Below are 22,044 nucleotides of genomic sequence, written 5' to 3'. Positions count from 1 at the left end.
GGCTTTTATCAGAATAGTGGGTCCTTAAATATATACGTTATCGCATTCAGTGTCAATCTAAATAAATATGCGGACAAATAGTGGATCACTTTGTTTAATTTGTCTTGTTTGCGCTCAAATTAGTCTTTACCAAGTCTACGTGAATAACTAGTAAAACTAATCCAAAACTGAAGTCATTTTGATCTTGAAGAATATTTTAATTAAAAAATCATCATGCATCATCCCAACCCGTACTGCAGCAGTTTTCAATTAAATTTAATGTATGTAAAATCTAATACCTACAAAACACAACCTCAAGCTTTCGTTAGTTTAACCATATTATGCATTTTTATCGGCTTCCTATAAAACTCGATTTATATTCCATATCATTAAAAATTCGAAATGTATTTGAATTTCTACATGGTAACAATGGCGCAATATACTGAAGTCTACTGATGTTGCCTCACTGTTACTGTTTACAAATAGCAAAACGTGGGCGAATTTCCGAAATTGACAATTAGCATTTTTCTCACACTCCACTTTTACTTTGTCATTAATGAATAATCGGCCACAAAGAAGCATTATATTTATTCTGTATCGTTATTAACGAACCACAACAAATAGGATTAGAAGGTGCATTGTTCTTTGCATGTACCGATATGTGGCAGCGTGGAATTTCGCAGTTTTGAAGATTCTAATCGGGAGGATTCACGGGCTGTAGGAATTGCTAATTAAGATCATCTCTATTAGTAAAAAAAAATACGCAATCCTGCTCAAATCCTTTACAATCAATGTGATTCAAAAAATGTATCACCAGTTTCCATTTTAATTTCCGTTCACGCTAAACTAATCCTGAAACTTTTTCAAGATTCGTGTACATTTGAATTATGGTTTTAAAAATAGACTGAAAAACACAGTTGAAATAAAGGTTGTCAAATAGCAAATAACCGCATTTAAAAATAGAGCAATCTACACACGAATCGCGCGAACCTTGCCAAAATATACATCAACAATTCCGCAACAGTGAGTCGTTGAAAAAAATGAATCGACTACATTTGTGTCACAGTTACACCTAATATCCGTGTGTATGTGTAAAGTCAATGGATTCAATGGGCCGATGGATAAAATATGGCCAAATTATACAAATACGTGTGAAGCCCATCAAATTTCCAAAGTTCCAAAGGTCAACTAGTTATTTATATGAACTTTATTATGTAAAATCAGAATAAAAACTGTATTTTTAAGTAAAGGGGGGTTGCAAGCGAGATTCTATTGGATATAAAAGAAAAATATTGTTCCCTGGTAAATAGTGTAAGAGTATCCATAAAAGATTGTAAAATCCCAATAAAACCTACTTTATTCGGACCCTTTGGACAACTTACACCATAAAGTTGTATGTTATAATTCAGAATAAACAAGTAACACTAGTTAAAACTCCAATGAATGTAAGGACACAATGAAATAAAATATTTATATATAAAAACACGCTAAATCTATAGCACTACTCTGCCAAAATAATTGATTATTATTACTTATTCTCAAAAATATCAAAAGTTCAATGTTTCATAAAAAGTCATTCATGAATCATGTCCTGACTTCACGGCTCAAAATTATCATAAAAATTGAGGGGATTTTGGAAAGAATGTGGATTTGCCTCTACGCAACGTTCAAGTCGAAAAAGCTTAGTCATAAAAATCCAATAAAATACTGGCCCAAGAACAGTTAATTTGCTGTTGAAAATATTGCCGTATGAAATGAAATTGTCTACAACATTGGCAACAAAAAAAAACTGAAATCGAACATCAGACAATCGCGATGAGACATCCAAGAAACGATAAGCAAACGATTATATCATAACGTTCGGTGCGTTCGGAATGATGTTAACACCTCAATATCGCATGAGTTTTTTTTCGTGAATTTGACAAAATATTCAGTTTCGGCGGGCGCATGAACGAAATAGGTCGGTTCTTTATAGAGGAGAAGTGCGGAAATAAAGTTTACAAGTTGGAGTGTATCTTCATGTATCTTTACTGTGTGTTCAATGTGTATAGTATGAGAGGATCAATTTGTAGAAAATGTAAGATGGGGCGCCAGCTTAATGAAAGCAGGTAAGAAGGATCTCTATCCAGAAGTCCCTGAGATTAAACTGAATTTAGTTTTTCTAGAAGCAACTGAAATATTGGCTTGTATTTTAGAATATTGTTGCTTTTAATATTTATTTGACGAGTAAACCCGGGAGTGCATTTCAAGAAAATTAATTTTAAGGCCCTTATTACATATAGCGAAGGACGTTTGATACAAAGAACTAGATTTGAAATCTTTTTACTCAGTTTTTCAATATTACGAATTCCCAACGGACCACTTTTTGCGTTTAATCGCAGACTTAATTTACTGATGTGTAATAATGTTTGCCACTGAATTGTTTTGTTCGTTTATTTAGGTATTAAAGGGTTTAAAGGGAATACAAATTGTCGTTTTTCGAAGAATGACTAGAATTTTGTTTTGATTTGCTCTGAATTGTGTGAGTTCTAAATTCCTTACATCGACTTCTAAAAACAAGAGCAACAAACTATTTTTCTATGTTTTAAAACATTTTAATAGGTAGTAGATAGTTTTAATTTAGAGTTGATTAAGAGGAAACCAAACAACAGTTTCAGAGCCAAGATTTTACGAGCCTCTAAACTGCAAAACAGGCCTAACTATAACTACCTGTTTAGTATATCGTGCGCTTAAGTTCAGTTTTGGGGTCGAGATAAATGCAATTCTATACCATTATTCAATTATTTTTATGTCACACAGGAAGCCGAACACGGCGCATTGCATTAATGGGGTCTAATTTATTCGCACGCGTAAATTAATTCAGTAGCTGAGTCTTGTCGTTCGCATGTTCATGATTTATATGCGGAGACAACGCCGTTATGGTCAGCGAAACATAGCTAATGCTTTAATTGTAAACTATTGTCAGCTCTGTTGCTTTGTTATCCGATTCAGCTACACGCTGCTCGTCCAAGGGGCTTAATTTACACTTAAGATCAAATTTTCGAGATCGATCCAGTTGCACTAGTCATAGAGAATTGACACGCAGTTTTACGAATAGTTTGCCACTAATTAAACTGAGAAATGTATACATATTTCGCTACCAATTAAATTTAAATTTGTTTGCGTTACAAAAACAAAAACTCTTACAAAGTTCGAATTATAATTATTAGTCTTGAAGTTTGATTCAAAGCTTGCTTAATTGAGACCACTTTAATATCAATAAATTGAGTCATAAACATTAAGCAATACAAACTAATTATATATTACAATGTCATTAAGATGTTGCCTAAACAAAAAGTTCCGTCGCGATATGCTGAATGACTTTATTTTCAAATAATTTCTCAATAGATGAGGACAAAAACGGCTGTGTAATTAGTTGGGAATTACACAAGCGAAATACAAAACTTTAGAAACGGAAATGTGTAATTTGATGATAATGCACGTCCGGCATTTATGCGATGCAACTTGTAATCATATGGGATTTGAATTATTTACCGCATCGAAATCAACAATGCGGAATACACAGCTGGTTTATCCGAAGCAAATGATAATCATTATTTTAGGAAATAGCTTAAAAGACATTGAAGTACCTACTGTTTGGACATTGTCGGTTTTCTGGCAATAAAATCAATAAATGGCTGAATTATCTAAACCCATCTATTACAGTTATCAAACAGAAACGCCAATAAACGAGTAATTGAGTTATATTAAACGATCAATTTTAGAATAAATGTTTGCCACTATATTAGCAACCACCCAAATAGATTAATTTGATAGAAAAAAATAGATAGAAATAGTAAGCTTTCTAGTAATTTTTTTCACAAACCAAAAAACTTTAAAGCTGTGGGTAATAGCCTCATCACATCTCTTCGTTAAAAACGCAATAAAACAAATTTACACCAACATTAAATACCAAGCCAAAAGATAAATTAACAACAATTCAATTAATAACCGTCGATTATATAATAGAGGACAAATTGACAAACTCATTAATAACATATGTGTACTTGTGTTTTAGTTTGTATTTACCAAATTGGTAATGAAATTTTATGACAAAAATTGGCGAATCACTTGTTTGCAATTATTGTGCGGTTAAACCAATATAATTTAAATGGTGTATTGCATATTTATTAGTCAAACGCTTAACCGAATTTGAATGCTGGTTTCGTTAAGTAAATAACTGCATAAATAGGCATTGAAATTGCTAGAATGATTGCCAATAAGCATCTAAGTGCCAATGGTTTGAAATTATCAGTATGTTTATGGGAGCAGATAGTTAAGTAAATAGCAAGCAAGCAACGACTAAATAAAATTGAGTCTGTGAATTTTATTTTCAATAATCTTGTACTGTTTTCTTGGTCAAAATTATAAGGCTTTAATAAGTACCTATCCATGCCATTCGTAGACATTTTACCGCAAAACAATTTATTTAAAATTGAAACAATTATCACTATGTGGTTCTTCGTTCACGGTCTAGATAATGCGTGACGATCGCTCTCATTAAAGGCAGAAGTCTTGTTAATATAATGAAACAGATATTTGGAACGCCATGACTATTTGAGATAAAAAAGCGCACAGCACCAGTTTTCGTAAACTTTGCTATGCAGTAAATGTGGCTTTTTCTATTAAAATTCAAACAGTGGAGATGTTTTGAAAAGTTAGAGAACAAAATATGTAGATTGAACTATGAATATTCGGATTTGTAATACGTACGCACGTTAGTGTTAGATTTTGAGGTGCAAATGGGTCGTTGTTGCAACTTTTCAAATTGCATAAAACTCCATGGATGGGGGGAAGATTTTGGAGTTAAAACAAGAACTGGTTTGGGCAAAAATGTGAGTATCCCCAACACTCCAACTCCTGGTTGACAGGAAATGTCACAGCGTTTCAAATTTGAAAAATCGAGTTTTCGTCTAAAAAACAGCACTCCCGGTAGGAAAAATACCGCAAAAACGAGGAGGAAAAATTCCTCTTTCAGAACATGTGCCATTTTTCTCAGGAAAATTAAGAAAACCTGAGATTTTTTTAAATCTTCACGGAGCGAATCGGGCAGAGCGTTTACTATCCGTCACACTGTTCTGACTGATTTGACGAAATGACATGAGATTAGAGGTTATTTTGACAGGCTATAGCTTAATAAAAATGGCGAATTGGACGTATGCTTAAGCGATATTTTTTGTTTAAAATAACCCTAGAAATTGGCTTTTAAAATGCGCATTTTTTGTGTGCTGGAAATTCAAAAGTAGAAGTTAATAAAAAACAAAAACCGATTTGGTTGAAAATTCCGCAACCAACAGCAAACGTTGTGGTGCGTCCAGACCTAACGAGCCGAACCCCAGCCGAGCCTGAGCCGCGGCAAAATTATCCTGATGTTTCATCAAAACACCGGCAAACAATCGATTTTCTACCGGTGTTTTGACGAAATATCAAAGCAATTTGCCGCGGATCAGACTCAGCTCGGGCTCGGGTGGTTAAGTCTGGACCGGGCATTAGATAGTTTCAAAATTTGGAAACTGCGCTTTTACTGTAAAAAGCGCTCTATTGGTAGGGAAAATTACACAGAACGGTGACGAAAACATCCTTCTTGCCCAAAGTCTTCCACTTTTGCGAAAAAATGCAAGAATTGGGGGATTGGGGCACATCGGGCACGGGTTTTTACTTTTTCTTACTATAGAAAGCGACTATTCTTCACGATCAATTCAATCTCTCAAATACCGTTAAGAATTCGCTTTTAAGATGCGCGATTATTTTTTTATTCTCAAACCGCAAAACCCTGATGATGCAGAACTAAACCTGCAAAACTCCCTGACTTTAAGATCTCTGGAGCTTTTCAGCAAGCTTCTGTAAACATGTTATTTCCTCACATTGTCAAATTGAAATAAAAACCAACATACTTGATTCAACGCTGGCCATTCTGTAGAATCTACAGCAAAAAATCAATAGAAGCGAACATTTTTTTGCTCAGTTTGCCTCAATTTGTTGTTGGTAAGGGTTGGAAAAACATCCGCTGATATTTTCAAAGCTCAAGTTCCAAATGAATTGTTTTCCCTTGCAAACAGTTGCAAGCTGCGAAAAATAGCAAATTGAAACCTTTAAATACCGAACGTTAAAAAGATCAACAAATAAATGTATGGATAAACCAAATTAGACGGTGAATGTGATAATTTGTTCGCAGCCATTCAAAGTGAAGCTAGACGGATTTAAGATGTGTTTATTAAGGTGATGCTTCAAACAATTCCAGTTCTGGCTCGAATATTTCGGCGCGATTGCAATTTATATCAATCATGTATAAATAGAATAAAGCAGCGTAATTGAGTAACAAGGACCTATTCATAATTACACTGATATGCTGTTCGACTTATTTAATCTTCGATGTTTTTCCATACTGGCAGTGGAAGCTTGAAACCGACTCAAACTGCTCCTGTTCACTCACCACCGGTTGCCAGTAAATTGACTTAAAATGTGAACAACCACGAAAATTGAGTGATTATTATTACCTGACGGGGAATCATCACAGCAAACGGGCAGCAATTTCCAATAGTAAAAACAGCAGAAACACTTTCAACCACCGGAAAACCCCGCACAGCACGAGCAAACCCAGTTTTTCCAGATAAGCCCAAAACACAATCAGTCCTTTGGAATATTTCCACCGCGCGTATTTTTCGCTTGAATCGATCGCAACCAGCACGAGCGAGTTTCCCTCAAAAGCACGAGCACATGACTGATATACAAGTTTGAACGGACGCAAACCGTACTTGATAAGAAAATTTAATACGGTGCGCTCAAAGAACGCGCGCTGTCCAATATTTCGCGTGTATTCGCCTCCTACTCCCCCGCATGTTGCAAAAATTTGTTATTTTTGTGTGGATATTGCATAATTACGGTGTGGCTTTTGGACCAGGCTAAATTAATGAGGCTTTAGTTTATTGGACGTAAACTCAGATTAGCTTAATGGGGGAAATTTATTTGCTTCGAGCATTGCTATTCAAGTGGAAACGCTTTATTGCTTTTTAGTAATTAGTGCCTGGAACTCGAGTAAACAATTATTTTTTAAGCTTCGTCAACTTCTCAATCTCAGCCAATTCCATTATTGACTGTTTTTTTGTTGCGCCACCTTGAATGAATCACGCTCAAATCCTAATTCCTCATTTTGAGTGATTCTTCTGTTCTGCCGAAATAAATGACTCCTGTTGGGGTGTAATTCAAATTTATATTTCATATCTTAATTTTTAAAACAATAACAATGTATACAACATTAAAAACAAACAATAAGTGCTTTACTGCCGCTTGCACAACAAATGAAAAAAATTCCATTAAGAAACGATGTGGTACATAGACTTAACAATTTTCTGAAGCGCTACTGGCCAATGAAAATACGCACAAGAAGTCAAGCCACAAAACTCTGGGTAGCTTAATTCAATATATAAGTATTGTGAAAGCCGCAGTAACTAAGTGCTTCAAATAGTTGTTAATTATTGAACGGGATTAAAAATATATTAAGGTGCTAATACTTTTACATCATCAGTCGGGGGTTTCACTGCGATAACTGGCTCTTTGAGGGGCTCAGCGTCCGCTCGTATGTTTTGACTAGATACAGAAGCGTGACTGCTGGATCTCGAATGGTTTGCACTTACCGATGTCTGGATTTGGGGTGTAGGCGGGCTCTTACTTCCCGCTGGTGGAGTCGTGCCTAATAGTGGAAAAACTCCCAGTTTTCAATTGCGATTAGAAACTTCTTCAACATTTTGTCAAGAAAAAATATGCAAATACTTAACTGAAGGTGTCGCGCTTTGCTTGATTAGTTTTGCGAACATTTTTAGGGATTTATAGCCGAAACCTCCACAAATTGTAAATTTTTTTACAAAAACTAATATTGTCGAAGCACCCACAGAATCAACAATTCAAAAATTAGCTTCCGGAAAGTTCAAACATTTACAGACAAAAGATTTCGTCCCCCTGAGAGCACGATTTGAGAGTAAAAACTGGAAATATTTGAGACCCGAGACGCGGGCGGTTCTCCTGAGTAATAACGCCTTATTAAACGACTTTATATTTGTATGTTTAATAGCGTACTATTTTTTTAATTACTGTTAAATAATATTATTTTTGCCCTTTGTACTTTATGTTTGACTATATAATGACTAAATTAATTCCTTTTATTTTTCATAAGGTTTCGGCGAGACAACAGCGCCATCATCAGATTTAAAATTCATACAAACTCATAATTGGGAAACATTAGATTCTTTTAGGTCTTTGCTGTCTTGAAACCTTAAATTTGTTTGAATTATTGTCTACCKARSSYTMGGTAGACAATAATTCAAACAAATTTAAGGTTTCAAGACAGCAAAGACCTAAAAGAATCTAATGTTTCCCAATTATGAGTTTGTATGAATTTTAAATCTGATGATGGCGCTGTTGTCTCGCCGGAACGTTATGAAATAAACGATATACAAATTTTGATTTCAAACTTTGACTGAAACCCAGGAAAGGAAAGAGTATAATATGAACTAATTGATGTAATTACGCACCAGTTTGTATCTGCATGTGATACTTGTAGATATTTTCTGTGGATTCAACAATGCCCTGCGTCAAATTTAAACTGCGACCTCTAACTCCTGTTTCCTTCGTTTTGGGGGACCACCAGTTAACAAAATTCCCGACCAGGGGCACATGCCTGATCAACCCCTCCTGCCACAGCCGCTCCTCGTTTTCCTTCTGCAGGTCTTTAGTGGCAGTTTCAATGCCTGCAAATACCTCCGTTGAAACTGCGGAAATCGGGCCGCTAACTAACACGTTACCTTTCTTAACGATTTCGCTCATCGAATCCAAAACACGGGAATTTTCCTCAACAGACTGGCCTACATGCACGATCAAAGTCAGCATATCTTCGACATCAGATTGCGGAGTCAACATGCCGAATCGAACGCAAATAAGACCGTCCTGGCCTTCGCCCAGCGAAAATGCAGAATCAACCGACTTTAAAGCATCGACCAGCGCGATGTTCAGGTTGTTAAGCTCCTCTTTCAATTGATCGGGCAGCAACTCTTTCCACCCTTCTGGGCAGTATCGGACTCCCCCCAATCCTAAACCATCAAATTATTGTTAAGCGCTAGTTGCGCTAGTTGGTGGGAGTTGGGAGCAGTTACCTGCCCAATCTGGCAGTTCCACAAAGGAGAGAACGGGGGAAGCTTCAACGATGGTTTTGAACGTTTCTTTGTGATGAATCGTAGCCCTCAGGATGACCAGTTGCTGCTCGAGGCACTGTACGAAGGATTTAAACTGCTCCAAAGTGGGTTGATCACTGATTGCGCTTTCAAACGGGCAAAACCGCAGAACGGTTCCGACATCTTCTAACTCGCAAATTTCTATCGGAATCTAAACGCAAATTATTAAATTAGATACTATTTCGATTTGAGTCAAAATTTGCATAAATACCTGTGGAGCGGATATTTGCAATATTTGGCCCAGCCAGGAATTGAGCTTGTCGTAGTAGGGAGGCACTTTAATTAAAACCTCGTTTTCTGCCAAGTCGGGAATAAACTGGAAGACGACGCAGCATGCGGTGGACTCGAATAGCATCTAGAACATTAGGAACAATTACTCACCTGATAAACACACAAACACACAAACTTACAGATATGCTGGCAGGTTTGGAAATCAGTTCTGTGATTGTATAGGCGCCGCTCTCACCTCCAGGTTTAGGACTCTGGAAATTCATTCATTCACAATGAAGTGCTTGGCGACTTCTTAACCAAACTGCTTACCAAAACTCGGACATGCCGGAAAACATCCAAAGCCGAGTACAGTCGTTCGCTGGCAAGGAAATTTTCTCTTATTGCAGATAAAACTCCATCCTTTCCAAGGCTCTGAAGAGCCGTCCAAAGGGGCAGAGTAATAATTCTCCGGCTTGTATGATCGTTGTGTAGGCCAGCCAGAAGTGGCAGGGTACTTTCTCTGGAAACTCCCACTTGCTTCTGTTTGCTGGCGTTGATATTGCTCTGATCCCATAATCTATATAGAGTCTGTTGTTTTCGATTAAGGAAATGTTGGCGGAAAGTTGTTAAATTTACTATGGATGAATGATTTTCTTAGTTAGCAAGAATTTTTAATCTGATTATGAGAGGCTGGCTTTGAAATAGTTCTCCTCGCCGATTCGCGGTCGCATTTGCACGATATTTTGATTCCTCCAATTACGTCAATGGTCAAAAAAGGATACAACATTAGGCAAACCCGGTACTCCTAGCCAGTTTCCCAGAGTTAGAGTGAAACTATCTGCGACTGGAGTGGCCTAAAACGAAAATCTTCAAATCGTAAATTTGCCCCACTTGATCAATCTTACGTGATTATTTCTGGTGTGGTTCGGTAAAGTGAGTGCGGATAATGTGTGTCCTCTAACATGAAGCCAACAGTTGTGCGCTTTGCACAGTTCCTTGATTCGTGCAATGTTATCCACATGGCCGGTAACTGGCGTGCCTGCATCTGCTATAACTAACAAAGGGACTTTCCCCGTTACACCGTCGTCGGTTAACATTTTCTGCAAAGCTGCAACGTCCATGGTGTAGTGCGAGCCTAAAAATTCAATTCCCGGTTACATCAGCAATCGCACTATTTGCAGATGGGACTGACCGAAATGCGTGTTTACTGGAACAGGCCGGACGCACGCTAATGGCAAACCTAATTGCCTACAAAGATACTGCACAATTCCCAAAGGGCTCGAAATGCTGCTGTAGATTAAAGGCAAACTAGAGGCGAACGTTAAAGTGCCGTCTTCCAAGTATCTGGGGAATTTGTAGTGTAGAACCATTCTAGCTATTCTTACCAGTCCTTCGAGATTATCGTCGTGGTAAAACGCCGAAGAGTCCAATAATCTGCAACCAAAACACAATAACTTTATGAAACTGCTGAGTCGCCAGCTTCAAGGAATGGCCTGGAATTCCACGTTGCGCTGTTTCGGATTCGGCATCAAATACGCTGCACTGTTTTGCATGATGTTTAAGCCGCACTTGCACCTAAGAATATGAATTCTAGACAAATTCTAACCAATGTCTGGAATACATATTGTCAGGGGCATTTACGGATTCAAGCCAGAAAAAACCTTCACGGGACATTTGAAAGTTGCACAAAAACTTGTCCTAAATTTAGGATCAGCAGGTCGAAAGTTTCCAATTTTAATTAAAAGTAAATTAAAGAAAGAATTGCAAATATCATACAAAAGAGTAGATTTTATAGAAGTTTCTGGAGTAGTTCAGATTTAAGGCCTGCACACCGTGGATCTCAAAGAACGAGAAATAACGGGAGTCAGTAGAAGAAGAATGGCCATGCAAAAAATTGATAAATTAGTCAAAAATTAATTATTTGGCCGAAAGGAACCAAATTCGCACCAAGTCTTTAGCGAAGTTTCTTTTATCCAAGGCTAAAAAGTTCCCATCCCGATGTCTCACCTGTATGTTCAGGAAAGGGCAATAAAGCGCAAAAAATCCCAATTAGTGCCATGCTTATGAAACTTCCTACTTCAACACTATTACCAATATCTCGATTATTCCCATCACGTAATTGTTACAATTTCAAGTAGCAATTCAGCAAAACAACCCACACTTACCCAAAGATGTGGCTAATCCATCTGGTTGTATCCGTTGTGAACCTTAAACTTAACTTCTGCAAAAGACTGTGCTCCAAACTGCCACAGTAAGCGGACAAACTGTGTGAAACCATCACTAATTTGGCGACGGTTTTAAGGGGCAGAGCGGTAGTTGGATCACCGTCTTCATCTGTACTGATAAGTTCATGAATCGAATGAATGATTTCATTGCTGTGCTTTTTCTGCAACCCCAGGAAAACTGTTGCCGCTCTGCGAACATTCTCAGTCGGTGTTTTGGGTGTATCAACCGCCTGTCCTAAACGACTGACGATCTCCGAGGCTTCAATTGCTATCTCGCCTATTTGGGGCTGAAACGAGATCGGATAAATCACACCTTGGAGCAGAGGAAGCTCTTGAAAGTTTACGTTTTTGCCTGATGTCGGCGGCTCTTGCAAACCTGGACTTTCTTCAGTGCCATTGCTCTGATTCTCTTCGGGCGATTTGACTTTGCTTAGGGGTTGTGGAGACGATGCCATTGTAATATTGCCCAAGTCGAAAACACCGTGTTAATCCCTAATTTTCCTTAGCCATCGTGGCAAATTTTTTGATGATTTGTAGAACCTACAAAATCAAAAAACATAACAGAAACATCAGTTGGTGACGGTGGTGGCTCGATGTTCACCTCGAGTGAACCATCCGTCAGTCAGGCTTACAGCCGAATTAAATTTACCGAAACACTCACTTTGTGCATTCTGAAGTATCCAGATGAAACCTTTATTTATTAGCAACTTTACGAACAAAACAAACTCTTATTGCTTTTAATGGAACATTGTTTCCACCCGTTCCACTTCACCGTTTAGTTCCTGGGCATCGAGCAATAGCCACTTAAGATTCTGGGTGATTTTTGTCAGTGGTGGGTTGTCAAATTTTATTGGTTATCAAAGGAGCTGGATTGTTTACATTTGTATAATTTTATTTTTTTATTTAGTTATATTACCTTTTGTCCTCATTTTTCTATATTAGTAAACACTCAGCTAAAATAAGAATGTTTTTATATATTTATATAGTTATATCCACAGGGAGGCGAAATTAATAACAATTATAACATTTTACAGCAAAAAATCAATTTATATTAAAATGAAAACTCAACCCTAAGAGTGGTATTAGTAGAATAATCCTGATATGCAGGGTGTGCCAGTAAACCGTCGATAAAATTATTTAAAATTTTTTATAAACACCCCAAATTCTGCTTTTTCAACGGACTGTTTAATTGTCGACTGCTGAAGCCCTGATCCCGATATTCAATCTGGATGTCCGGAAACCAGCAATAGTGGGAGACAGTGCAAATACAGCCCTACCGCACTAATCTTACACAATGCGTCAAATAATTTAAAAAAATAAACTATTGGTCGAAAAGAACCAAATACGCACCCAGTCTTAAATGAAGCTTCTTTTATCGACTGCTGAAGCTCTTACTCTGATGCGTGACCTGTATGTTGCAAAACGAAGCAGCTTTTTTATTAAGGTTAATTAAGGAACGCCCTGTACATTAAAATTTACAACCGGTTATGGTAAATTTAATAAAATCGCCTTCAGGTAGCATTTTAGTTTATTTTCATATAAAAAGGACATTATAAATATTACACAAAATTGAGCGATCACAAGTCTTAAATATAAATACTAACGGTACTACCAAATTTTTGTAATTAATAGAACCTAAAACTAAATGTTTATGCTTTAATCCTCGACATGTCGGGAAATACACTCTCAGGGATCACATTTGTTTCTTTCAGTGGCAAAAATTATCGTAAGAAAGTACGAGCTCAATGTAGAAGAGTTAAAAAAAAGACAACGAATTTCAAAAATTAGCGAAGAACTAAAAGTCAATAATATCTTGAATGAGAAGAACATGAATTAATAACGAACATAAAACTGTTTGCATTATCTTAATATAGGGATTAGCCAGTCAGAGCTGACCAAACAATAAATTAGATAATATTCAATACCAAGAGACACCAAGCACAAACAAATAAGTAAAAGAAACGAAAAAATCCATTCTTTTGCACATCCAAAAAAATTAACGAATGGAAATGCAAACTGCAAGCCTGAGGGGAAATCCACTAGCAGCAATTTACAACACAAAAAAGCAGAAATGTTTATGCCCCTTGGATTTGAACAAACCTTGGTGCGTTTGATGCGTATTAAGAGTCCAAGTCTACATTATAAAAAGGATAGATGATCCGCAACAAAATTGAAAAAACTGTTTTATTTTTAACTTTGAGATCATGTATTCGTAAATTACTTTTTACTTTACTAGTACTGGAGCAGAAAATTAATAAACCAGCGCCAAACTTTTTTAACTCCTGAATTTTTCATTGCATTCCACCTGTTGCCATGTTTTTGTGGCCCAGGAATGTTGAATCACAGATAGCAAAAATGTATGACGTATTATTTGTAAAAAAGCTTATACATTAGCTAATATTTAAAAAAAATATGATTAACTATATCGATTTTTTAACCGGTAATATTATAAAAATCTATGATTAGTTATATTTTTCAACAGTTAACATAGGTGGCGGTTGAATCGAAAAGAGATTTAAATCAAAACGCAGAAGCAATTGAAAAATGTGTTTTTATGAACTGTGGCTTCTAGAATAAATTACTACTTGCTCATAGTCTGCTGCAAAATTTTGCAAATTCTGCATGAAAGAAGGGATATCCTGAAAACATAATACATAGTGTATTTATAATGTTTACTAGCAAAAAAAGGACACTTACCCGTTCTTTATTGTTCTGAAAATGGCACAGCAAAATATCGCGAAACTTTCCCTTAAGCCCATCGGCGCTCTCCAGAAAAAGAGGCAGAAACTTGTAGATAAACCCATCGAAATCCACTTCCGACATATCGTACACAGCCAACATAATATCCTCCTTGGCTAAAGCCTGTTTCTTGTAGACGAAGGTCTGTAGGAGAACTCGAAGCAGCTCAGGAAGCAAATTAGATTGAAATAAACCCTGCAGATAACTTTGGGAATTAGACTCAACTACTGGCGACTGCTGCGAACTGTTTACCTTATGGTACAGCTTTTTCGAACGGTTTAATTCTTGTAAACTGGCCAAACTTTGTCTGAAAATATTGATATCATCCATCATCAGAGCTTCGCCAAAAACCTTCAAAATTGCCAACAATTGTTCCGGCCTCTTCGGAACATCTGGCCCCACTTCGTCTTCATTACATCCCGGCGAAAAACCCATTAACACTTGCGAGTTGTAAAAGTACAACCAATGGAACTTCAGTATACTGAAACACATTAAAAAAGCGATTTTTTTTGGAGGCCCATTGTAGGCGAAATCCTACCTGTAAAGTAATTCCAGAAATGACAAAAATACATCAGGCTTTTCCATGGCTTGCGATGACAACAGCGGATAAATAGTCTCCATGCATATTTGCAGGATATCCGAAAAGAAATTCTTGTTGGTGGACTCTTGAACTACCACTATGAAAATGTCCAGTAATTGCTTTACGCCTTCCAGATTGTTGGATTGCTGTTCCCTAAAATGTTTTCTCATTTACTGCCGCCCTTCAGAATAAAACTCTTTGATTTCCTATAACGGGTTACATGAACTGATGCCGAAAACTTCATATGGTTAATTTTCACTCACCCTGAATGAAACAGACGACCTACCGCATGTTTGATTTGTTCACTAGAAAATTTTGTTAATTTAACTTACCAGACTGCGACTTGGAAAAAAATATTCATGGCGTTTTTCGTAAAATCCGGGCCTATTTGAGACTGCAAATTCCTCAAAATCGAATTGAAAAACTGAGGAAATGCATCGTGGACTTGTGAATATTTCACGTAGGTAGGGAATAGTACCATGGAGTGTGTTAGTATGGGCTAAAATCAATCAAATTACATGTTATGTCCATGATCATAAAACATCATCGCTGGTATTAGACGGATAACACGCGGAATTCCATAGGAATTTACTTAATCAAGCTGATCTAATACAAGCATTTAGCAATCTTGTATAAACAGTATGCGTGTGATCTTTATACTTACCTCAATGCCGCTTGCTAGCTCTTTTTTAGATACCAAAGGGTAACATCTGCAATACTCTATTAAATGAGCCAAAGCTGGCAATACATGCACTGTTTCTATCACTTTTACTTCGGCAGTCTTGGGAGTTAAACTCCTGAAATCCGCACTTAGTTCCTTGAGAAACCCATCTATCAAACGCTTGTAAACTGGCAATGTGTGCTGATTTAAGCTTTTCAGCGGCTTTAGTAGAATTTCGCATATTGCGGAATAAATACAGTTCACTATCTCTGGTGAATTGAGTTTAAGCTTTGGGACCTGCCAATAAAATCTAGGTTCAGCTGGGAGTTTTGCGCGATAACAGTCACTTGCCTTTGTTATAAAGTCTGCTACTGCCCGGTTGCTCGACGGGCAGAGATAGTTTGGTCTGCGGGACAGTTCTAGAAACAGCTGGGAAGCTGCTGAGTATACTTGAACCGGCACTTTGTCGCCTTCATGCAACACAGGCAAAAGAAGGTTGAGAAAAATGTCCACGTTTGAGTTCAGTTGACTGCGAGCCTCCATCCAACCCAACCAAGCCTTCAAAACAGATAGCAATTCACTTTGCCTAGAAGATAAATCTTTTTAACCAATGCTCACTAGTCCAGTTCTCCACCACTTACGAGTCAATGAAACTTTGCATCAACTTTGCATCGTTAAATCTAAGGAGGTAGGATTTGATATTCTTGTAGCTAGAGGCACTTTTGATGGTATTTTCCATGAAAAGACAGATTATCGGTGTGGCAATTCCATTGATTTGAGGGTTTTCTAGAGCGCGAAACACAGACAGACTTACATACACATAGACTTGATTTATCCGCTTACCACACGCACAAAAATGGTCTGCTAAATTGGCTAACATGAATGATAATGTAGAAAAATCCCTAAGAATATAAGTTAGTTTTTCAGTCTCAATGTTACTTGAATTGTTGAACCATGTTTCGGAGTATTTTTCCAATTCCTGATATTGGGAATTACACAAATTCCACGAGTTTATCTGAAAAATTGTGGGTGAAAATTAGTGATAAGACAATTAGTGAGTATATCACATTAACTTACTAGTTGATGAAGAGTTTCCAGCGGCGCTAATTGAGCAGCTTGCGATATAATTTCTGCTGATGAGTTTAAAAAGAATTGCCACTCTGTGTTATTCTGGAAAAAAAGTATAAATGCCGTTTCCAGTGAGCATTGCAAAAAACTTACAACGTCAATATTGATTGTGAGAAGGTCTACAAGCTGGGCATGGTTTGAACTAAATTGAATTTTATTGATTAAGGCACTACCTAAGCCTACACACACTTGATGGTACCTGGAAATAAGTTGGAAAATATTTTATCAGCATTAAAAGAGAGGGATTTTACTCACTTTACTGAAGCATAGGGTTTCACTCGTTTAAAAAACGTGGACCAGACGCTCAAGCAGCGCAAAAAATGCACACTATTTGTTAGACTCATAGTATACTGGAAAAATAGCGACAAAAACTCCAGAGCAGTGAACGTCGGATCTGCCTCGAATCGGCAAAAATGCTGTTCAATCAATAGGACAAGCAGTTCGGAAATTTTGTCAACAAACCTACAACAAAAACCTTTACATATTGAACTAATTGAGAGTTTAAAACGCTCACAATTCGTCAGTGTTTTCCGTTCGGTAAGTAACAGAAGTAGTCATATTCCGGAGAAGTTCCACTGCCAGAATGTAAATTGCTTTGAACAACGGTTCCGCCCCATGTGGGCAACTTTTCCGATAAAACAGCTCGTTAACTGTCGATATGGCACTGAGACAAAGATCGTCGTCATCCTAAAAAGTGCGAAAACATTCCCCAACTTGCAAAAAACGGAAAATCTTGAAAATTACCTGCGAGTAAGACGAACATTTGGTAAAATTAAATACAGCCCTAATCGTTAGCAGAGGCACTTGCTCGACAGGAATCGAAGTAAAAAGCAACGATAGTATAGCTAGGGATTCTTGAATGATGGCTCTAACATCTGGCGGATAATCGGCTGAATAGTTGTGATTGGGCGCTTGCCCTTCAACAGAATTATTTTGAGTAGGTGACGGAGGAGGCGTTGCAGTGGCAGTGTGCTTCGATTTTGAACCTAAACAATCGGGACATATACAAGGTGTTTAAAGAGAATGGGGCATTATTTCAATCACGCATTCCACTGGTGAAAGTATTGTTAATTTACGTTTACTGATTGGAGGAATGTGTAGTAAAATAAAAGCCCCCTTCTTCATGATTCATCTGAAATCACAAGTTCACTCACTGATATTCTCTAAAATATCCGTCAATAAGTAAAGGACACGAGGAATGTAGTCTTCCTGAAACTTTTTCACTTCCTTTTTGCAACTTAGAGTTTGAAGTTTCACATTTAAACCCAGAAATTCCTCGCACATTCCTCTGAACAGTATCAACCCTATGAGCTGTTCTGACGATCTCAGTAACTAAAAAAAATATCTATAAAGCTGCTCAACTCCATTTTGAATTATTCTTTAACTTTTGGGATTTCTTGAGGCGATAAGGTTCTATTTAAAATTTTTTAAATTTAATACGGTGAGACAATTTTTAAATTAGATATTAACTCAAACTACGAAAAAGTTCAAATGCCGCAACTAAAAAAATACTTATTCCGAATAATTATCTTTTCTTAAAAATAAGTGATTTTATTTAATTTTCGAAGAAATAATTTGGTCGTATACTCACGGTAATAATTACGTTGGTTACGGTATAGAAGAAATTCGAATTTTCTCCTGGTTTGTCAACTTTGGCAATATTTACAATAATCTTAGCGTACTTGCTTTTTAAAAAATTGGGAATGTCACTTTTACTTATTAGAGTTAGCGGCAGGATAGTTTTTAGTTCGTCTTGGATCTCTGTCTCCATCGCAGGCCATTGTCCTTGATTAACCATAAACTGGAAGAAATATGCGGTTAGTCAGTTGTAGTACAAATTGGGTATATTATTCTTTTTTTACAAGAAATAAAAAGTTCTAATCGTTTTTGTACCAAGACACTCAGGAATCCCTCACTTGCTCAAAACAGATGAACTCGGTTGTTTCATTAAAACATGAGTTACATATGAACAAAAGATATATTTTTCTAAAAATTCTTGGAAAACCTCAGGTCAGATCGTCTTCTTTTGATGCAAAAAATATGGCAGTTCCCTTTTGATCATGTGCTTATGGGACACCCTGTAGAATTCACATGCTAAGTATTTCGAATAAATCGGCGACTCCAATTGAAAATAACAACCGCAAAGAAAAATAAATAGTCCTCCACTAGATACTTATRCAGGGTGTCCCGTAAGCTCATGAGACTTCATAAGACATCATGAGACATCAWAAGGGTACTGCGATATTCYTTGGACCAAAAGAAGACGATCAGRYYTAACTTTTATTAACAAAAAATGTCTGGATCCTCTGCTATTGATGGTCAAARTTCTTCAAAAAAATKATCTTTTTCGAAATATCGGGAGAATGRTACGATGTATTTTAGTGAAACTCGCTGTGAATTTGTTCTTATGTAAGACTCATATTTTGATGAAACAATCGAGTTCAGCCGTTTTGGACAAGTGGTGAATTCTTGAGTGTCGTGGTACAAAAACTACCAGAACTTTTTAGTTGGATGATGAAATCAACTCATTTTTCTTAGGTTGATACACTAATTATTTATTCATAATTTTGGCCCCTGTAAAATCTTGTAGCATTCATAGTTTTTGCGAAAAAAAATATTTCCATGATACGAAGCATAAAATCATTGTCAATCAATCTCACAAATTCGTTTTGAATGAGCTTTTCTAATAAAGAAGTGACCGACATGGCGCATATTTGCAGTAAATGTCTAACATTGTTAAGTGGCAAGGAAAAAGAAATCTTTTTTTTCGCAAAAACTATGAATGCTACAAGATTTCACAGAGAGCACAAAATTGTGAACCAATGATTAGTGCATCAACCTAAAAAAAATGGGTTGATTTCATCCTCCAATTAACAAGTTCTGGAAGTTTTTGTACCACGACACTCAAGAATTCACCACTTGTCCAAAACGGCTGAATTCGATTGTTTTATCAAAATATGAGTCTTACATAAGAACAAATTCACAGCGAGTTTYACTAAAATACATCGTACCATTCTYCCGCTATTTCGAAAAGGATAATTTTYTTGAAGAACTGAYCATCAATAGCAGAGGAGCCAGACATTTTTTGTTAATAAAAGTTAGGTCAGATCGTCKTGTTTTGGTCCAAAGAATATCGCAGTACCYTTTTGATTATGAGCTTACSGGACACCCTGTACACTTGAAATCAAAGCGTGAAAGAAAGACCGTGTCCTTTTCCRGAAATAATTGGAAAAATTACCTCCAAAATTTGTAAAGTAAACATAATCACATGTTGACTAGAACTGTGCTTAATAAAATGCAGGCACAGATTTCCCTTGTGTGGTACTTCCTTGATCTCAGACAGCTGCACTTCAATTTCATGTTTTCTGCAATTGCTGGTGTACGGATTGAAAAATTCCTCAAATAAAGTCTCCACGACGGCCAACGAATTTTCGAGTTCCTGCAACAAATTGCGAACGTTTTTGAGCCGATTTTTTTGTGTAAGGGCCCCAAGGGTGGGCGATTTTTTTTAGGTTAAAATCTATCTTGTGCAGCAGTGTTTTACTGGGGGGTGCTTACCATAACGAAACAATTAATATGGACAAATTAGTCGCCCATTAACGTACTAAAACAACAACAGTGTTTTATACTCGCAAATTATCTAAATAGTTTTGTTGACATTTCATATGTTCGAAAATCTCGGAAAAGTGTGAAGTTTAAAGCGAGCTGCCAAAAAAACCGAAAATGAATTCAGTTGAAGTTGGCTGTGTCCCTCGAGTTTGATTGGAATGAAGAGTGCCACTTAACTAATCGGTTGCCTTAACCCCACTAATCCTTCATCTGACATCTCTCAAAAAAAATTTTATTTAATATTCTCAATTTTTAAGTTGCCTTTAAGCGATAATGTCGGAATCGGAGCCCAGGAATGCGTTTGTCGTCGTTCTTCAGGCCCTTTTCCGAGCGATTGATGGTCCCACTACATGGTTTCGAGGTAGCTTTTCATATAACCTTATCAATTATGTAATGTAAGCATATAATTCCTGCATTTTGCAGAAAAGGTTGTCGAACCGAACCAGCAACAGTATCCCTGGTATCATCAGAAATTCCGAAGGGTTCCGACAATAGATCAGTGTTATACTGATGATGCTGTGTGCATTTATGAGGCTAACCAGCAATATAGACGCGATAGGTAGGGACACTTTAAGCCTCATTTAAAGCACAGATTATTTCTCGTGTTGCTCTTTGAATGACTGGCGGTTGATGTGCACCCCCAAATTTTCATCGTCTCTTACCCGTTTCTTTAACTGCACATTTGTACAGTAAATTKGTTRGTCGAWCCTTCTACCGCGCTCTTCSTTTACCTGTAAAGCCCCTGAGAAGTATTTATTCTGCACACTTAGTACGTGCACGGCCTAGTCACTAGGTCACTGAAATTGGCACATTAGCGATCGRATGGGGATGTTGCAGTTACAAATGTTACAAAAAGCGAAAGTCGACCCTCAAAAAAAATCCCTCGACACTAGATAGTTTTCCGCTCATAGTTATCGAATCCCGTATCGTTTTTATTTTTTATTTTGAGAGTATGATTAACTTGCTACCGTCTACCAAATGCACCCCAAAAGACGCAGCCTAATGAGATAAAATCGGAAAATTTAGGCGACCAACGAGTTATACCACTTACCATTGCAAAGTGCGCTTTTACAAGTTTGTCCGTGTCCTTTTTTATTATTTTATTCAAAAGCCTGCCTTTTGAAGCAAATAAATCCCAACAGTATAAGTTGTTTTGTTGTAGAAAAGTAGATACCGAAATACTCACCATTCTACGTTCAAGATTTGAAGATTGCGTTATGTATGAAAGCCCTGATCATGTGACGAAATGTGCCGATATTAATAGAGTTTACCAAGAATCCATCACCAACTGGTTTACGAAATGTAAGTTTTCCAATAGCAAAAAAAGCTTGATGTGTAATTTGCATGTTTCCGCCCCAGATGGTGATATGGGATTGTATCACGATGCCCAAACCGCCCTATCGAAGCAGAAGCACCGAATGATTTGGGAGCGCAGGTACGGACCTGTGGGGTGCGGTAAAACCCGTAAATTTCCCCAGGAGTAATAGGAAAATTAACTCCCCTAGAATGAAGTTAGATTTATTAACCGCCTTTGGGTTGTTGAATTAAAAGCGGTGTCTACAGTCATTGGTGGAAAATGGTGTAGTGTGTCCCATTAAAATAAACGTTTTAAAAATAGCAAGGAATATTGAATATATGTATCATATACAA

General features: G+C 37.0%; 3 protein-coding genes across 3 annotated transcripts; 1 reads left to right on the top strand and 2 right to left on the bottom strand.

Moving 5' to 3' along the window:
• Positions 1-7,206: 7,206 nt before the first annotated feature.
• LOC109536733 (pyridoxal-dependent decarboxylase domain-containing protein 1) lies at positions 7,207-12,280 on the bottom strand. Its single transcript, XM_019903080.2, has 12 exons — positions 12,022-12,280; positions 11,618-11,964; positions 10,645-10,886; positions 10,358-10,587; positions 10,235-10,306; positions 9,783-10,040; positions 9,653-9,724; positions 9,454-9,597; positions 9,165-9,393; positions 8,817-9,101; positions 8,547-8,762; positions 7,207-7,708 (listed from the first exon to the last, which is right to left on the bottom strand). Exons 1-12 carry the CDS (start codon positions 12,130-12,132, stop codon positions 7,515-7,517), a joined length of 2,400 nt encoding a protein of 799 aa, XP_019758639.2. The 5' UTR covers positions 12,133-12,280; the 3' UTR covers positions 7,207-7,514.
• A 907-nt stretch (positions 12,281-13,187) lies between these two features.
• Positions 13,188-20,475, bottom strand: LOC109536689 (exportin-6). The gene is made up of 18 exons (XM_019903009.2): positions 20,344-20,475; positions 20,024-20,224; positions 18,377-18,586; positions 17,940-18,117; positions 17,530-17,771; positions 17,300-17,472; positions 17,041-17,247; positions 16,879-16,984; positions 16,735-16,827; positions 16,501-16,672; positions 16,299-16,443; positions 16,009-16,243; positions 15,661-15,954; positions 15,329-15,495; positions 14,955-15,149; positions 14,669-14,897; positions 14,375-14,611; positions 13,188-14,316 (listed from the first exon to the last, which is right to left on the bottom strand). The coding sequence occupies exons 1-18, from the start codon at positions 20,344-20,346 to the stop codon at positions 14,230-14,232; spliced, it is 3,174 nt and encodes a 1,057-aa protein (XP_019758568.2). The 5' UTR covers positions 20,347-20,475; the 3' UTR covers positions 13,188-14,229.
• A 41-nt stretch (positions 20,476-20,516) lies between these two features.
• Positions 20,517-22,011, top strand: LOC109536690 (NADH dehydrogenase [ubiquinone] 1 beta subcomplex subunit 10). Its single transcript, XM_019903010.2, has 4 exons — positions 20,517-20,755; positions 20,818-20,953; positions 21,557-21,696; positions 21,754-22,011. The coding sequence occupies exons 1-4, from the start codon at positions 20,668-20,670 to the stop codon at positions 21,876-21,878; spliced, it is 489 nt and encodes a 162-aa protein (XP_019758569.1). The 5' UTR covers positions 20,517-20,667; the 3' UTR covers positions 21,879-22,011.
• The last annotated feature ends 33 nt before the right edge of the window (positions 22,012-22,044 follow it).

Source organism: Dendroctonus ponderosae, unplaced genomic scaffold (assembly GCF_020466585.1).
Source record: "Dendroctonus ponderosae isolate FM_Combo_2020 unplaced genomic scaffold, Dpon_F_20191213v2 Dpon_F_20191213_2, whole genome shotgun sequence".
In the NCBI taxonomy this organism is placed as follows: Eukaryota; Metazoa; Arthropoda; class Insecta; order Coleoptera; family Curculionidae; genus Dendroctonus; species Dendroctonus ponderosae.
The sequence above is the reverse complement of the archived record's forward strand: the minus strand, read 5'-3'. Positions and strand labels throughout refer to the sequence as shown.

Excerpts from the sequence above, each read along its gene's own strand:
- LOC109536733 (XM_019903080.2), bottom strand. The coding sequence starts at position 12,132 with ATGGCATCGTCTCCACAACCCCTAAGCAAAGTCAAATCGCCCGAAGAG. Across the intron at positions 9,598-9,652 it reads CCAAACCTGCCAGCATATCT|ATGCTATTCGAGTCCACCGC; the intron begins GTAAGTTTGTGT and ends CTAATGTTCTAG. Across the intron at positions 7,709-8,546 it reads TCACATGCAGATACAAACTG|GCACGACTCCACCAGCGGGA; the intron begins GTGCGTAATTAC and ends TTCCACTATTAG.
- LOC109536690 (XM_019903010.2), top strand. The coding sequence starts at position 20,668 with ATGTCGGAATCGGAGCCCAGGAATGCGTTTGTCGTCGTTCTTCAGGCC. Across the intron at positions 20,756-20,817 it reads TCCCACTACATGGTTTCGAG|AAAAGGTTGTCGAACCGAAC; the intron begins GTAGCTTTTCAT and ends TGCATTTTGCAG. Across the intron at positions 21,697-21,753 it reads CACCAACTGGTTTACGAAAT|ATGGTGATATGGGATTGTAT; the intron begins GTAAGTTTTCCA and ends TTTCCGCCCCAG.
- LOC109536689 (XM_019903009.2), bottom strand. Across the intron at positions 18,587-20,023 it reads TTACTTTACAAATTTTGGAG|TTTATGGTTAATCAAGGACA; the intron begins GTAATTTTTCCA and ends TATTTCTTCCAG. Across the intron at positions 17,772-17,939 it reads GGATATTTTAGAGAATATCA|GTTCAAAATCGAAGCACACT; the intron begins GTGAGTGAACTT and ends CCGATTGTTTAG.